Source organism: Cervus canadensis, chromosome X (assembly GCF_019320065.1).
Source record: "Cervus canadensis isolate Bull #8, Minnesota chromosome X, ASM1932006v1, whole genome shotgun sequence".
NCBI classification, from domain to species: domain Eukaryota; kingdom Metazoa; phylum Chordata; class Mammalia; order Artiodactyla; family Cervidae; genus Cervus; species Cervus canadensis.
The window spans coordinates 100,549,884-100,567,522 of NC_057419.1; the positions used below are offsets into that span (position 1 = coordinate 100,549,884).

The 17,639-nt window shown below is 53.1% G+C and overlaps 1 protein-coding gene across 5 annotated transcripts; it reads right to left on the minus strand.

Moving 5' to 3' along the window:
* Nucleotides 1–4,162: 4,162 nt before the first annotated feature.
* On the minus strand, nucleotides 4,163–14,873 carry PRRG3 (proline rich and Gla domain 3). 5 transcript variants are annotated; one of them, XM_043459356.1, is made up of 4 exons: nucleotides 14,812–14,873; nucleotides 11,307–11,344; nucleotides 10,106–10,266; nucleotides 4,163–9,757 (listed from the first exon to the last, which is right to left on the minus strand). In XM_043459356.1, exons 2-4 carry the CDS (start codon nucleotides 11,311–11,313, stop codon nucleotides 9,230–9,232), a joined length of 696 nt encoding a protein of 231 aa, XP_043315291.1. In that variant the 5' UTR covers nucleotides 11,314–11,344; nucleotides 14,812–14,873; the 3' UTR covers nucleotides 4,163–9,229. The 5 variants fall into 5 exon arrangements, with proteins under 5 accessions (XP_043315291.1, XP_043315289.1, XP_043315288.1 ...); XM_043459354.1 differs by lacking the exon at nucleotides 14,812–14,873 and adding an exon at nucleotides 14,275–14,562; XM_043459353.1 differs by lacking the exon at nucleotides 14,812–14,873 and adding an exon at nucleotides 14,011–14,163.
* Nucleotides 14,874–17,639: the final 2,766 nt, after the last annotated feature.

Below are 17,639 nucleotides of genomic sequence, written 5' to 3' on the forward strand. Positions count from 1 at the left end.
AAAAGTGCCCCAGGCCAAGGTCACCAACGTCCTCCTGACAGCTCAATCCATCTTACTCATCTTACTCAACTTCCTTGAAGCATTATGTATCGCTGTCCTCTCTCTTCTACTAAAATCACTCTCCTCCCTTGCTTTCCAGGACTTTATACTCCCATGGTTATCTCGTGCCTGCCTGGCCCATCAAGCCCATACCCAGACTTCATTTAGCATCTTCGTGGTACCTCAAGTGACTCCAATATCTGCTGTTTCAGCCTAGACCTCCCTCTTTCATTCCCCTAAGACACTCCACACCACACACTCAACGTGCCACAACCTACTTTTCTCCAGTGGAAGTGAACCTATTCAGCCTTCTAGGAGAATGGCTCACCATCTATCCTACTGTCTGAGCCCCCAAACTCACATGTGAGGGTCCTCCCAACCTTCTCACAACCTAGTCTGTCACTGTACATGGTTCTGTTCCCTCGATGATGGTTAATTTTGTGTGTCAACTTGACCGGACTACAGGGTGTCCAGATATTTAGCTAAACATGAATTCTGGATGTGTCTGTGAAACTGTGTCCAGATGAGATCAACATGTGAATTGGTGAACCAAGTAACACACATGGCCCTCCCCAATGTAAGTGGGCATCATATAATCCATGAAGGGCCTACAAAGAAACAAAAGGCAGAAGAAGGAGAAACTTGTTTGGCATACACACACACACACACACACACACACACACCCTCCTCTTTCCCTTTCCTTCTCTCTCTGCCTGAGGACTTGAGCTGGTACATTGGTCTTCCCCTGCCTTTGAACTAGAACTCACACCACTGGCTTTCCCAGGACTCCAGCTAGCAGAAGGCATATTGTGGGGGACTTCCCAGACTCCATAATTGCAATTGCATGAGGTGATTCCTTAGGATAAATCAGTATCTTTCTATATCTCTATATGTATAGATAGATATATTTATATTTGTAGAACTTTATTTCCTATGCATTCTGTATCTGGAGAGCCCTAATACAACTTCTTAAATATATAATTCAGTGCTTGAGCAAAAATCTTCCGAGTGGTTTACTTCTGTCTGTCGCCTGTCTCACCAACCTAGCCAAGCCCACTGCCATGTGGGATTTACTCTGGCAACAGTGGGAGCAAGAGGCCATGAGCAAGCCTATTTGAAACAATCTCTCTGCCTGCTGTATGGAGAAGAGGCTCAACAGGGTCAAAGAGATAAGGTAGGAGGCTATGGCTATCATCCAGGGAGTAAAGACTACAATGCCGAGTATGGCCTAGGGGCCCTGTGTGGACTGGCTTCCCTCTATCTTTCCAGTCTTGCACAAGTCTTTCCCTTTCTGCTGTCCTGGCTTCCTGTTTCCTTAAAAACATGATGGCCTTGTTGGCCTTCAGGCCTCTTCACGTGAGGTCCCTCTACCTGGTTTTGTTGTCTTTCATGCTCTTTGCCTTACTGATTTATACTCATCCTGTAAGCTTGAGGTTGGATGTGGCTTCTTCAGGAAGGTTTACTCTGGCATCTTCCACCTCCAGACCCATGGTTGTCCTGTAGCAGAAAGTTCTGCATGCTCTGCTGCTATCTCTTGTCTCATGCCTCCCCCACCAAGCTAGGCCCAAAGTTCCAAACAGGTAGGGCCCTTCTTGAGTCCCAAGGCCAGAGTGGAAGCAGTGACACTCCCAGATTGGCAAACATTGCACTCCACCAGCGCCCCTCCCTCTATGCCCAGTGAGTCCCAGGACTCTGGGGTGCTGGCATCCACCAGCCCACCCACTGCGCTCCTGTGATTAAGTGTAACCATCATGATACGAATGTTACCCAGCCTCTAGGGCCTCTATTTTTACAGTACATAAAGCCCAGTGAAACTGAATCCATCACGCAGTTTGAGCTCTTCAGAGAAATTGTTGAAAGCCACTGTTACTGGAGCTGCTAGGCTTGTGATTCATGAAAACAGCTTTTGTCTATTTAAAAAAATCTAAAAGGGCACAAATATTTTTGTCTATTCTTCAGGCTTTCGGTCTGCCCATCACTCTCCACAGAGGGACCCTGGGAAAACCATTCTGAAGCCCATGTTGCCTCTCCCAAGTCCGCCTGCCCTGTGGGGACCTTTGACAGCTATCTGTGGCAGGGGAACACCTGCTCTGGGGTGTGGTTTGAGAATGGCAAGGTGCCCCTGTATTTGCCAGAATCTCAGCGAAGTCATGATGTCCACCCCCAAGCTTTTCCAGAGTGTGTATGATGCGCTCAGGGTTGGGAGAAGGGGCAACAAAGACTCCTGTCTGCCATGAATAGAGTATTATGGGATAAACTATATCCCCTCTTCAAGTTCCTATGTTGAAATCCTGACCTCCGGTACCTCAGAATGTGACTGTACTGAGAGGTAGGGTCTTTAAAGAGGTCATTAATGTTAAATGAGGTCAATAGGGTGGTCCCTGATAGAATATGACTGGTGACCTTATAAGAAGAAGAGATTAAGATACAGACAGGAACAGAGGAAAGATCATGTGAAGACATGGGAAGAAGATGGCCGTATACAGGCCAAGGCAAGAGGCCTCAGGAGCAACCGACTTTGCCAAACCTTTCATCTCAGACTTCCAGCCTCTAGAACTGGGAGACGGTAAATTTCTGTTATTTAAGCTATCAAGTCTATGGGACTTTGTTACAGCATCCTGAGCAAACTAGTACAAGGAGCCTGAGTTATGACCGCAGAATAAAATCACTCAAGGCATTTTTTAAAATTGAACACTGAGTGTGAACCAAGCACTGAGCTGAGTCCTGGCGAAGAAGTGACGAAAACAAAAGTTATACATGGTCCCTGCCCTTGTGGAATTAGCAGTTAGGTAGAAAGAGGTGGAGGGGTGGGTGCTGGGAGGATGAACAGTTAACAAGAACACAAAAGCAAAGTGATCACCAGAGGAGACCAGCAGTGCAGTACAATTGGCTGGGGGTGGGACAATCTGGACAGACCTGGGTTCACACGATGAGGTCAGCACTTCTCTTGGAGGCCTTGGTCAATGGCATCCTCTTGGTCCTTGCTCCTCTCAGACTTCACAGGTTTGTTGGAAGGATCATCTCAGTTAATGCTTCTACAGGGCCTGGCATACACTAAGTGTTCAATAAGGGCTAGTTATGATCATTTCCAAGCCCAGTTTGTGGCCCCTCTCCACTGTCCTTCAGTGCCTTCATTTTGTGAGATCTCAAGCCAGCTGCTCTAAGGGTGTGGCCGTGGTACAAGAGGGGGCTGGGGAAAGGGGGAAGCTCTCGTGTATTAGTTCCCTTGTGTGGGCTAGGCTGGGACCCTCAGTGGCTGCCTAGAGTGCTAGTGTCTAACAGAAAGAGCCTAACGTTCCAAACCTATGTCTAGAACATGACCCCATCTGTGTGCTGGAGTCTGCCTGAGGAGTCTTCATTTGACTGCCCAGCATCTTCAGAAGGTTGGCATCACTCAGTAAGCCAGCTTGGGATAAGAAAAGAACCTAAGGCCTCTGGCTGTCATTCTTGGCATTGAGCCTCCACATTCAATCCTCGAAGGAGGCTGTGAATGTCACTGCCATTGTCTCATCACTGCCATGGCTTTTCCTATTAAAGGATGGATTACTTTCCTTATGGGGGACAGGCACAATTTTCACCAATAACAACCCTTGGCCCCATCTCACTCCAGACAAACAGCTGGCAGTGTTTCAGGCTAAGACCATGCTTCCTCCAAGGGGAGACTAAACTGTCAGTGCCCACTGAATAGTCTCACACTCCTGCCACCTTCAGAATTCAGGACACTGAGCCAGGGCAAAAGCTGAGGATTATATCCCACCTATGTAGAGTTCCAAAAAATTTCTCCCTCCCGCCCCTCCCCCAGCTCTGAAACGAAGCAGAACATCTTTTCTAGTAAAGGCCATCTCGATGAGTAACCAGGTATCAGGCAACAGGGAAGTTGTTAACATGATTTGTGGCAGACCTTACTAACCCCCTCCCAGGGGGATGGGTCGGCAGATCATCTTACACATACAGGACAAGCTCTAGGACCCAGGACCTCTCTGCTTCCTGCTTCTAAACTGGTTCGGGCTGTTTCCTTATCTACAGTCTGACTCTTGGAAAAACAAGTTTGGCCCACAACCTTCCATATCCCAAGGAAGTTAGAGTCAGCAGCGATCCAAGATGGGTGAGGAGAGAACACAAGTGAATGCCATTTGCTCTTTATTATTATTCATTATCTTCTGGTACAGAAAGAGACAAAACTTAACAGCTAAACTCAACAATTACAGAGAGAGAGAGAAAGCAGAAGTACAATTGTTTGTTACCCCAGGCTTCAGTGAAATCCTGACATATGAGTGAATGTACAGATTTGCCAGCCGACATGGGTCAACGCATGAATTACGAGCACAGTTTAAAGTGATACCAAAATGAATCCATTTCATAGTAATCACGTCTAGAAGCTCGGTTGCACATATCAGGGTTTCCACTGTCACAGAGTCACAATCACAGAGTGAAAGAACAGGTGTGTTCAAGCCTGGGAAAGTGGCATCCATACAGGGAGACAGATGGGGAGGCATAAAAAGCTGTGGGACTTGTCCCCATCTTGAATATCTGTGTTAATGCTCGGGCTGGGGGCGGGCGGGGGTCAGGCACTGGGCGCCGGTCACAGAGCTCAGGACAGTGGGACAACTGTGGAGGCACTGAGCCTGAGCGGGTGGGCTGGCTGTTTGGATCTCTTTGTCAGGGAAATTCTTGCTCAGATGAGCCTCACCACCCACAGCCTGGGAAAGGGAAAGCTTGCTACGTTTGAATATTTGAGGGTGAATGATGGGGGTGGCCGGACTGATGGTGAAATATCTGCTTTACAGACTATTTATCATGATGCACAGTTATATCACTTTAAATTGCAATTTAGCTCACAAACTATTTTATTCACAGAGCAAATAAGGGAGGAGAATGAAACGCTGCCATACCCAGCACGCACATAGTAGAGACAGAACAGAGGTCATCGTGTACACGAAGAGCCTGACATACGAGAACTGCTGAAGGCACAGTGAAGGGATCCATCATATCATGAGCCTTTTATTGGGAAAAGGGACTCGTTTTAAACTAGATCCCTCTTACACATATGAACCTGAAAATTGACTCAAGGGAAGAATATTGGGAATATTTCTACAGAGGAAGAATCGCAGATACCATGCATTATCTAGAGTTTGATGAAAAAAAAAAGGGTTTTTTTTCCTACATTTTGAACTAGTGGGCTTTGAATTAATGGGCTTTTACCACAGTTGCAGGCAGTTTGATTACAGTACTTTTAAATTAGCTAATTATACTGATTAGTATGACTAGAGTTCAGTGGGGAGGATGTGCTTGTTTCAGAATTGGTGCAATCCTGAGATGGAGCTGCATTCCTTGTCATGCTGACAAGCAGCCTAGACAGCAGCTTGGCTACCCAGCTCTCCCATCTTGGCCTTGAATGTGAGGGCACACACATGACACATAACACACACATGCACACTCCTAGAAAGACAGAGCATAGGTGAGTAAGAGAATGTCTCTTAGTAATCTCTCTCTCTCCCCCTCTCTTGGACAAAGGAACAATCTAGAGGCAGTGTTGTTCTTAGTTCTTGTGTGATGCCATTTGGTTGTGAAAAGATCAACCCCCAGCCAGAGAGGAGCCATCTGGCTCCAACTCCTTAGCAGAAAGATGCTTTTGTATCCCAGATTGGTCATCTTCAGGCTAGCAGAAAGACACAGTCCAACAGATTGGGCAGGTTCCTATTCTCCGAAGCACCCAAAGGAATTCACACTAACGGCAGTGGGATTCGCAAGTTGAAGAGGAGGCCCCTGGCCTCTGGGTAAGACGGCACAGTGTCGCATGTCCGTCAGCCAGGGCACAAGGCAGCTGTCCTGGGGCCGCACACACTTCTGCTTGTGCTTTCATTTTGAAAAACCCCAGGTGATGGGGAGTAGCAGGGGAGGGACAAGATAGTGATGCTCGCTTCAAAAAGTCTTAAAAAAATTTTGGTTGAAAACACGTGAAAGTCACATTCCATGGAATTTGTTAAAGCCTTTTTGTTTTTAAATGAAAAATATCTAAATAACCAGCCCGCCATACCCCAAAATCAACAGTCACACATCTTTCCACCAAAAAGAAAAAGAAAAACCTAAAAGGCCCAGGCGTGCTCAGATTTCCTTCCATTGTTGACACCCACAGAACAGGAGCCGGAGGTTGGGGGCACTGCTCCAAAAGAGTGTGTGAGTCGGGGGTCTCATAGGAGGGAGGCCCACAGGATAGAGCTGCTTCATCCTCTTCCAAAAGCTTTAGTGAAGGAGGGCAGAAGGTGGCAACTCTAGAGGGCTTGCTCCAGCAGCTCATCTCAGCTTTCCTGACTCAGGGTCCTGTCCTCAGGCTGCCTAGCCCTGGGAGGTGACATTCCTCCCCTCAGACCGGAACCCTCCTGGTACAAATATAGCCACACGCCGGCTATTGTTTCAGATAAGCATGTGAGAAAAGGCAACGTGCACACGTGTACACACACACACACACACACACACACACCCGAAGTCCAAAAGCAACAAAAATGTGGCTATCGCAGATTGAACATTGTATCAAATCGACATCCATACAAAGACAGAGTTGGAAAAGATATGTACAGGGCGTTCTTAAAGCCAAATGTGCACCGCAAGGGAGTTATGACCATGGTGTACTGTACAGCCTTTTTGTCTAAGATAAACTGTGAGAAACGTCCCGGGGACCACGGAACCCCATGTGGAAGAATGCTGTGAAGCCCCAGAACAGGAGAGCTGGCACCCGCAGGACACAGGCTGGTCTCCGCCCCAGGCTGGGCTCCCGGGCATCCCTCCGGCTCCCACCTCAAACTGGCTGCAAACAGTGAGCAGCTTGGCAGGAAAGGGCTTGACAGGGGCCAATGGGAGCAGGCACTCCCCAGCGTCCTCCCTCTGGCTCGGGTCTGTGGGGCCCACTCCTGGCTCTCTGCCCAGTGGGGAGGAGACACAGAGGGCTAAGTGTCCTCTCCCATGCTTCTGGCTTACACACAGGCACGGGCCCCGAGAAAACGCGGGGACGGCAGGGACAGGCCCCGGATCCTCAGGGTGCCCCGGGTCCTCCAACATGGCTGAAGAGGATGGGTCCCAGCATCCCTCATGGACAAAGCAGGGGCAGTGGACACCCAAAATGCCTTTGGAAGGAAGGGCAGGGGTGCGGTGCTGGAGACCCAGAAGGAGGAAAAGAGGGAGGAAGGAAAGGTGGGATGCCACCTGGTCAGCACCTCTGGCATCAGGGAGCTCTCGGGGTGGAATGGGTGGGGAGAGAGAAGGGAGGAACGGTCCAACTGGCAGGAGACTGACTCCTCAGGTTGAGACTTGACTTCACAGCCCTCCGAAGACCTCTGCTAAAACGGGTGCCTCGTGATCTACATATTTCTAGAAGAATCTTCCTAAGGGCAAACTGCACTGGGCTTCCTGGTGTCTCAAGCACTACACAGGCATTAGCTCAATCACCCTCCAGCAGGCCTGTGAGGTAGGGGAAGGATGGAAAACCCGGGCCACAGGGTTGAGTTGGCCAAGCTGGCGGCCTCGCTGGGGTAAGAACACAAGCCTCCTTGCTTGAAGCATGTTTCTGGGTGAGTGCCCAGGACCGGAGGGGCCTCCAGAAGTTGTCTGTGGCCTCTAGGCAGGGCCACATTCAAAGAATGAGGCACAAGGCCTGCCTTGGAGAGCTGTTTAGACAGAGAGAAGCTTATCTTCTCAGTGGGTTTTAAACTGCTGTGGTTGCCAATAGACCCTGGCTGTGCACTCTTTTGGGCCCCACAAAAATTTGCTACATTTTTTAAAGCACCACAGAGGAAAAACGGTTTGGTGCTGAGGCCAGGAGGATGAAGATGGAGGGGTGGGGAGGCAGTGTTGACAGTGTCTTTAGCATGTCACTGACACTTAAAGGGCGGGTCACCTCTGCCCCACTGCTGTCCAAAGCCTCATTGAAATGGAGAGGTGGACAGTTCCTGGGCCACAGAAAGGGGTTGCTAAAAACAGACCACCACCTGGCAATGAGAGAGCATATCCCAGACAGGCCCTCAAACCCAGGTCACGGGCTTCCCCATCTCCCCCACAAAGAAATTTCTAAAAAGGGACACTTTCAGGTCTTCTCCCCAAGTGGGCACCATCATTAAGAAGAAATCAGCCATCTGAAATTCAAGGTCATCTCAACACACCTACTCACAAAAAAGGGCAGTTGCCTAAAAGTTGAAGGTCAGAGAGCACAATGCTGAGGAAACCAAGTTCATGGGTTTAATCATCCTATGGGCTAACCTCACAAGGAGAAAACTTCAGCCTTCTACCAGCAGCCTGTGGCCCAACCATTCAAAGGCCACGGGCTCCACAGGCAGGGTTAGCCTTATCTGTTTTCCCGAGGCCATGATATGGCTCAGGCCAATGGGTAGTGGCTTTTAGCCCAGCTGAAAGAGAGCCTGGAGAGCCAAGGTCTGAGGGAGGCCAAGCACAGTAGGACCAGAGCTCCCCTCCAAATGACCACGTCCCCAGTGTGGAGGGGGTAGCTTGGCCAGCCAGCTCCTGGCCCTCATCCTTCACATGGCCTGTCCTCCTCTCAGGTGGCTCCAGACATTCCTTTGAACCTGGTTGGGAGTGTGGGGTGGGTATGGGGGGGTGTCACCCATCTGTGTGAATGATCTCCCTTGAACCCCTATCAGTGGCCCAGGTGGTATCATTTTGTTGTATTGTGTTCATTATGTTATTACTGTTGTTTTTGTTCTGTCTTTGTCCTTGTCCAATGTGAGTGAGGACAGAGAGCACAGGGCTAGTGAGGGAAAAGGGCACTGAGGGCTGGCTTCTCTCCCTCAACTCTGTGGTGAGGCTTCAGACAAACAGGTCTCCGGCCAGCTGCGGGGTCCCAGGGCTCGAGCCTGGGGCCACAGTCAACTGCATGGGGTGATTCCTTTGGCATAAGAGAAGCCAGTCCCTGATAGGAGGGCCAGATGGCAGGGGTGTGGGAGCTTCTGGAAGAGCTGGGCTCTCTGGCCCACGGCTCTCGCCAGGGGGTTTCCATGCATGCATGATCCCTACCCGCCTCCACCTGTCTCTGACAACTGACTTCCTACAGATCCACGGTAAGGAAATTATTTGGCAACGAGGAGGCTAAGGCTGTTTTGTGGTGGCACAGTCTTTAAAAAGTTAAAAAGCAAAAAGGAGGCCCCTGAATGAGGCATTTACATGGGACAGGACACGCGTCCCACTACTTGTCTGAGCCAGGGTTGGCCGCCACGATCTCCTCATACTTCGGGGGTGGGTCACTGTAAGACACGCTTGCCTCCTCGCTGCTGCTCTCCTGGGGAGCTGTCACCTCCTCATAGGACGGGGGAGGGGTGGCGCTGGACAGTCTGGAGAGAGACAGCTCGGGAAGGTAGAGGGTGCTCTCGAGCCGGACGGTGGTTCTGCCCCCCCGACTGGGCCCCAGCACCACCTGTGGGTGGCTCCCTGTCTCCCGATGCCCAGAGGCCTCTCCCTGGCTGTGCACCGTGCCCCGGTACACCATGACCCGGGGAAGGCTGTGCCCTGCGCGACTCGCTAGGTACCGGTTCTGAGCATATGAGGGGTGATGACGGGTGGCTTTCTGCAGCTGGCACCTCCAGATGATGAACAAGGCGATGACGATCAGCAACGCCACCCCCAGAAGGGGCACCACCACGTACATGGCATCTGAGCTCTGTGCAGGGTCTCGGACTGAGTAGACCGCATTCGGGTACCCCTTCCAGAACTCCATCTGCAAAAGAAGGACAAAGGGCGGCTGACACTCACATGTAAGCACTTCTGACTTCGGCAGGTAGGAATCAAGTTCCATAGGGTCTGCGCCTGCCCCCACCCTGACTGGCCTCTGAGAGCTACTGACAAAGCCGTGGAATGCCCTGAGGACTGAGGACAACATGGCCATGAGTCTGGCGGACGGGGCTCTAAGGACAGGTGAGCTGTTCTTATAGGGCCCCAGTGGCCCTGCCCTGGACTCAGATGGCTTCCCTTCATTGCTTCTGATCCATCTGAGATCTCAGGGCAGGTGTGGCTTATTCCCGAGGCTAGCTGTCCTCCCAGCACCCAGCCCCAGGGCAGTACGTGCCGTTTTCTCCTTGTCCTCGAAAACCTCCTTGACCTCCTCGTAGCTGCAGACCTCTTCCATGCACTCCCGCTCAATGGTGCCCTGGCGCAGCTCCTCCAGGAACTCATTGGCACGAGGGAAGCGTTTCAGAACCGAATGGGCATTCTTGGCCTCCAGAAACACTGAGGAGAAAGTTGTGCTGAGGCCTGGAGGGTGGAGGGGCCCAGAGGCACCTGCCGACCAGACTCAGCCTGGGCACAGAGGCTCAAGGATGGAAGGAAGAAGGCAGAGCTAGCAGGCAGGACACCCTTCTGGACATGTACAACAGATGGGAGGGCTGACTTTCTCTGATACCATGCTGTATCTGCCAACAAGACTCTGGAGGACAATGGGGCCCTCGTAAGAGGGAAGTGTGTGTTGCGTGAGAACCTTGCACATGACACATCTTGAATGTTATAGTCACCAGTGAATACGTCCCCAGTATCTTCTACCTCACCTCCAAAAGAGAAAATGAGAGCCTTTATCATAAGGATGCATTTCCCTGTGAGGCTGATGTTGGCATCCCCCACCTGAATGGCCACCTGGGCTGTCGGATGGCCTGGTATCAAGAGTCCTACCCTAGACGGTCTAGTACAAACCCTGGTGCAGGAGATCGGGACACTGGACACACGTGAATCTGAGAGGACCTCTGGGAAGAGGGGCAGCAGGCTCGAGATGGAGAGTCTAGGCCTTTGGAAACTGGGCACAGATGGCCTTCAGCCAAAATGTCACAGAGTGGGAGCCATATCCTCTTATTCCCAAGGGGAAGCCCCAGTTCCAGCTGAGCTGACTGGCACCCCCAGAAGCCTGAGCTGAGACTTTGGAAGATGAAAGAAGAGGTGACATCTGCTCCTAGTGTGCCCCTAGAGTTGGAGTTTCTTAGTCCTCATGTCAGGCAGGCCTCTTGGTCCCAGGCAGGCACCCCTCCCTAAACCCCCATGGCCGGCCATGTTAGCTTCTCTCCGAGTAGCCTGGGTAGGCGCACCTCTCCAGGGGAGTCTGTGCTCCAGAAGGGTGCCGAAGAGTTGAGAGTGGAAAGATGAGATCCAGACAACTGGACAGGAGCCACGGGAACACCCTCAGTACAATGAAAGCTGGGAAGGCCTTGAAAGGTAGGATAGCACTTTTCTATGAGCCCTAGGCACAGCCCTTCCCCACTCGGCCAGGGCCCAGACAAACTCACCTGCCATGGCTCTCTGTCAGATCCAGTATGTCACTCGCCTGGCAAAGGAGGAAAGCAGAGTCATGGTGAAATCACACCTCCAAAACTACAGGGCACCCTCTTGGCCCTGGGATGTGACCCCAACCACACTGGCCTGGTCAAAGGTCATAGCAGCCCCTCATGGCGCACAACACCCTCTGTGCAGCCTCTCCCAGCCCTGTCACTCTCATCCTTGTCCAAGCTCTCCTCTGGAGCTCCCCAAGTCGCAGCAGAGCCCACAGCAAACCTTCCAGCTATTTCCCCCAAGAACACAGTCTGAGAGTCTAGACCTAAGGCTTGACCTTTTCTCTTTTTTTTAAATAAAAAGAAAAACTCCTACAGTCTGAGGTTCTGCCTTCCTCACTTGACTCAACGATTGTGTGCACTTCTGACTTGGAAAAGACCCCAGGGAAAAGAGGGGCACTTAGGGAAGGTCCAGCAAGTCAACAGTGACAGAGACAGGACCTGTTTGGGGAACAGAGCTTGCTCACAATGGCAAGTTGCACATACCTCTAAAGACAAGCACGGTCCCTGAAACCAGGCAACGCATGTTTAAGAAGTGGGCACTGGCAACGCTTCCCACAGCCACAACAACCATCTCCAAAGTCACAGCCCAAGCCCAGAGGACCTGCTGTGTTCCTCTTCACCAGACAGGCTGGCAAGGATCTCCTGAAACTGAGTCATCTCTCCTCTCTGTGCATTAAACAACACAGCAGCAGAGGACCTAGACATGGATGGACACGTTCAAAACTGAGCCGCTGGCTAGAGGAGACCGTTCCTTCTAATTGGAGCTATCAGCCGAAAGCTCAGGAATTATCCAGCCAGTATGTAAACCATGATGGCAGCACACTGTCCCCACCCACAGCATACACTCCCACTCACACACATATTTTGGAGCACTGGCCAAGCTGTCCACATCTGGGAGCAATCACCCCATGGCTCCCCTCCCCAAGCAGAAGCTCTGGTTTTATGACTAACTGGATGTTAGACACAATGGTGTCACCCATGGGGCTACCCTTTTTGCCTAGGCTGCCAGGAAGTTCAGTGTTAACATTAACCATAAAGCACAGGCTCCCTGGAAGCCTAGCTATTAAACACATATGCTTTCTCCCCTGTAACATGGTATTCATTTTTCTCCTTATGTTTTCAATCTTATGTATATTTAAAATATATCCTCTAATCCTTTTGGCAAACAGGTAGAATGTGAATCATAAATGAAATGAAAACTGAAGGAAAAAGAGCAAAGCTAACATCCGTCTATGGAAACACCATGTTGAGGGAGCCTTTCTCTTGTGCACCCCACAACAATCCCACCCAAAACTCTTAACATGGGAATTTGTCCACAGACAGGCCTGCCATGGTGAGAAAAGTTGACCCTTGGTGTTTAGAAGAGAGAAGATGGAATATTATCTCAAAATCCTGCTTCCATTCTGGATCTCTGAGGTTCCCCTAAGGCCAGTGCCAGTCATGTGTCTAGGGTGTGGGTGTGGCGTGCCTAACAGCAAGGTTTTTGATTGAAGAAAAATGGAGCTGTTGTGTCAGGAATTGAAAAGAATGAGTAAAGCCTTACTAATAAGTGACGACAGAAAAATACATCTCATTGCTTATCAATGAGAACTGCAGTGTTGTTTTTTACATTTTTCTTCTGTGCAGAAATTATGTAACAGCTTCTAGATAGCTATGCCTTGTCCCAAACATACCTGACCGTGGTGGACACACACCCACAGGTATCACAGGCCGACTAGATTAGCCTGACACCTGCATAAATCATTAGTTCATTTTTAAGCTTCAGACAAGCCAGTAACTCTCCCAAACAGCTCCGGGGCATGGCCCACTCCATTAACAATTCTGTGACCGCACTCACTGCTGCTGCCTGAGGCCTCCTCCCCCTCCTTCCCCAAAATTTAGCGCCTGCTTCTTCCCTATAAATACACCATCAATAGGCCGTTACTATGGCAACAGTGAGGAAGCGCGAGGGCTCCACGACAGAGAATGCTGCGGCAGTCACGCACGTATATGTCCCTCCTGCCCCTGGTGGATACTCTAAGGCTGACTGTAGGCCGGAGGAATTTTTAACCCACTCCCCACAGGAACTCAGCTGAATCCTGAAGGCCTGGAAAGGAAGGAAGGCTGGGACCCGCCACCACAAAGACCTTCCTTAACCCCTCCCCGGACCGCAGCTGTACCGTCCCAGCACTCTGGGACGTCGGCTCTAAAGTCCTTCGCATGGGGACCGGCAGCCACCGGAGCACCCAGTGTCCCAAAGGTGGCCTCAAAAATGCTTCTCCAAATCCCAGCCCTCTTCATTGCCCTCACTCAGAACTGATCACCAGGAAAGCCTTCTGTGATCCCCAAATCTCATGACTCATCAACCCACCCGGTGACACGGAACTCCCAAGTGACCCTCCAACTCAAACTCTGGGCCCTCCTCGTCCCCTTTCCACTCATGCCAGCCCTGAAGGTGCCTGTCCTCGCCCACCATCGCCCGCCACCAGTGCCCGCCACCGGCGCGCTGCCCAAGAACTCCAGCCTCTGGCCCAGCAGCTGGGTCGGCTGCAGAATCCCTGGCGCCGTGGCCCGGCCAGGCCTCCAGATCCTCCCCCCACAGTGCCCAGCGCCCGGCTCAGGGGTCCTGGACGCGGAACTGTGCCCTCGGGGCCGGGGCGCCCAACCCCAGCGGCCTCACCGTTCTCCGGGCCCAGGAGGCGGCCGCCCTGTTTGTGCACGCAGCCCGCCACCTCGCTGCGGCGCCTCTTCCAGCAGGGCCCCTGTCCCCGCCCACCTGCTCCCCGTCGGCCAAGCCCCCCGGCCCGGCCCCGCCGTCTCCTCCCACCCTCCCTCCCCGCCCCGCTACCCCCGGGCGCCCCTGCGGGGCTCAGCCCGGCCCGGGCCGAAGTGCGCCTGGAGCTCCCCGCCCCTCGCAGCCGGATTCCCAGGCCCTACCCATTACCTCTGTACCCCCCTGGCCCTGCTCTCCTCTGGGGGCTCCGCTGCTGCCCGCCCCCCCCGCCCCACTCCCTGCCGCGCCAGGTCTGGCCTCGCGCCCCGCGCCTGGCGCTCCACTCTCGAGCGCCACGAACCCCGCGCCCCAAGCGCCAGGCCGCGATCGTCGCGTCGCACCGCGCGCGGGGCCGCCAGGCCGAGGAGAGGAGAAGGGGTGGGGGGCAACGCGAGCGGGCTGAGGGGGTAGGGCGGGCGGGCGAGCTGGGCCGGAGGGGCGGCGGCGCGCACCGAGCACCGCGCGCCCGCGCCCCACTCCGCCGGCGCCGCCCCTGCCCCCGCCCGTGCCGTCAGGGGGCGGGGCCTGGTCGGCTGGCCCGGGGCGCCCCCTCGACCCTCGGCCGGAGGCGCCGGCCCCGGCGTTATCCCCGGGCTCCGGCCTTCGGAAGCCCCGCGCCGCCTCAGGCTCGGGCGGCCGCACCCAAAGCCGGCGCGCCAGGTGGCCCCGCGCAGCCCAACCCCCTAAGTGCCCACCGTCCCGGCTCACCTGTCATTCCAGCCGGCCCGCCCCGACTGCCCGCGGAACCAAGCGAGGCGCGAGCCGGCCGCCCCGACCTGCCTCGGCCGGGTGCCAGTCGGCCTGCAGAAGAAGGGCCGGGTCGAGGCCACGTTCCGCCCCCCATGACTGGGTGACCTTGGCTTCGTCACTTACCCCCACCCCCCACCCCTGCCCCGGGATGGCAGCCTTCTTTCTGGTCAAGTCTGGGAAATGGGAAGAATCCCGCCGCCCTCTCTGGGGGCTGCCGCGAAATAAAGGAAGAGATGGGCTTGGGGACTCTTGGGGCACAGAAATGGGCGAGGATGGAATCTTCTGGGTCTTCCAGGGGAGCGCCGGGTGGGGGTGGGGGCCCTCAGGAGGCCTCCCTGTGGGAGGTTCAGTACGACCGACCGACTGGACGCTGGTGGCAGAGGGTTGATACAAGTGGGGGAGAACCCAGGAGAGGTGGGTGGCTGACAGACGGCAGGCCAGTTCGGCAGGCCAGTTCTGGGGCCCAGGCAGCCAAAGCCTCCCAGGAGAGGCCCATGAGGCCTGCTGGATTCTGGGGGGCTGTCTTTGTTCTCTGCACCTATGGAGCCCAGCCCCACAAGGGAGTTGACGCATCCTCCTAATTTGGTGTTTTGGGGGCATAATAAGCCTGGAAGACAGCCCCCGGAACTACCCTCGCCCCCCATTCCAGGCAGAGAAATACCTACCTGCCCTGGCTGGAAAGCTTCCACCGCTCAGCTGCTTCCGGTTCTGCCCCGGGGGCGGGGAATGGCAGAAAGCAGCCTTGGTCAGGGCCTCGGTCCCCTCTTCCTCCCCTTCCCCCACCCCAGTGGTGCTTTCCTTTCCATCCCTGCCTCCTGTTTGCAGAGTCCTCCCCTGACTGACTTGCTCTTCCAAGGCTGCAGGAGCCTTCTCTGCTCAGCACAGACCATCTGAACCCTCCCCAAGGAAGGCAGCAAGGCCGGCTCCCTGGCCTGTTGAGTGGACTTCCACGGAAAACATCAAGTTCACCTAGGATTGCGAATGGAGCTCCTTCAGGGCCCAGAGGGCTATGTATGTTTTCAAGGCACCCTGAGTTCGAGATCCTGGGCCCTAGTTCGTGGGGAAGTGGTCTAGTGCTCTTCAGGACCACACTTCCTGTGTACCCTAGTCCTCCACTGTGTCCCCCATCCTGATCTTCACAGATGACTTTACAAGCTTTCAGGATGAGGTGACAGTCAATGGCTTTCAGCGTCTTCCAGCAGCCCCAGCTAAGCTTCTGGATGCAGCAAAGCCAGACTACTTCTAATTCCCTCTCTGCCCAGAATTCCTTTCCTCCCACCGTCAGCCTCTGTGCACTTGTATTCATTCTTCCTAAGGAGCTCAGATGACATCTCTACTCTTGAGGTCTTAGGGATTCTCCACCCCCGCCCTGTGTTGACTGTTCCATTCCCAGCTCTCTGTCTGCAGAAACTATAAATGTGGGGCCTTCTGTGAGTGCCAAGGGCAAGAAGGAATAAGAGCAGGGAGTCTGCAGCATGCTGCTTGGGTCGTCTCTTGGCAGTACCACAGATCAGTTCTCAGCAAGTGTCTTAATCTGTCTGCATCTCAGTTTCCTCATCTGTCAAATGAGACTGATGATAATGGTACTTGCCTCAAATGGTGGTTGTGTTAGTTGCTCAATCGTGTCCGACTCTGCGAGCCCATGGACTACACCAGGCAAGAATACTGGAGTGGGTTGCCATGCCCTTCTCCAGGGATTCTTCCTGACCCAGGAAACGAACCCAGGTCTCCCACATTGCAGGCAGATGCTTTACCATTTGAGCTACCTGGGGAGCCTTCCAATGGTGGGGAAGAGGGCAAATTGGGATAATCCTATCAAGTGTGCCAGTTGTATGAGTTTGACACATGCTGGTTTTTGCCCACATCCAGCTGTGCTGTGTTCTTTGGTTGCTCACTGGTGTTGCACACTTGCCTCTTCTATCTTGAGGCCAGGGACCTTGTCTATTCATGTGTCCCTAGCATCCAACAGAGAGCCACATCCACAGCAGGCTCAGTAGATTCTTGCAGAGATGAGGCAGGAGAGGCTGGGGTACAGTGAGGACCTGGAGTGGGGGTCAGCCTTCAACTTACCACCAAGATATTGCCCCAAGAGCACCAGCAGCCCCAGACCCTGCATCCTCCCCGTGGGAGCCTGTGTCCTGGCTTCTTCCAGATTTTGTCTCCCTCAGAAGGCTTTCCATCACCCCTCAGGATGGTTCCAGGCTCTCCCAAGGACTGGCTGGGGAGGGCTGCAATCTTCCCTCTGGCCCTATTTGTAAATCATGGTCTGAACAGCCCCCTCTGCACCAGGATGGCAAGGACTTGGATACTGGTTTCTCTGCCTTGGCCAGGCACTGGGCAGCTAGATGCACTTCGAGGGGTTTTCTTTTTCCAGTCAAATCACAATTCCTTTATAGCCTCCCCCAGACTACTTGTACAGTTCAGATCTTCATTGTCTGAATTCTAGACCTGCTCTGGTCTTCTTGTGCATGTTCACTTCTCCTCCATCTCCATCGAATTCAATGAGCAGCCTCCCTTAGTAGGTTGGTGATCTCAACAAACACACCTTGGCACACATGGAAATCACATGTGTAGGGTACATTGTGGGATAACCCAGCTTCAAAAAAAGTGTACGGTACAGTTGCTAATAAGACACAAAGATGGCAAAAGGTAGATCATATAAAAATGCCCAATACAATGCAAGAGGCTAGATATTCCACCCCAACCTGATCCAAACCTCTAAACTGTCTCCATTTCTGATCCAGAGCCCATGTGGCAGGACCAGGTCCATGGCTGTTGAACCAATC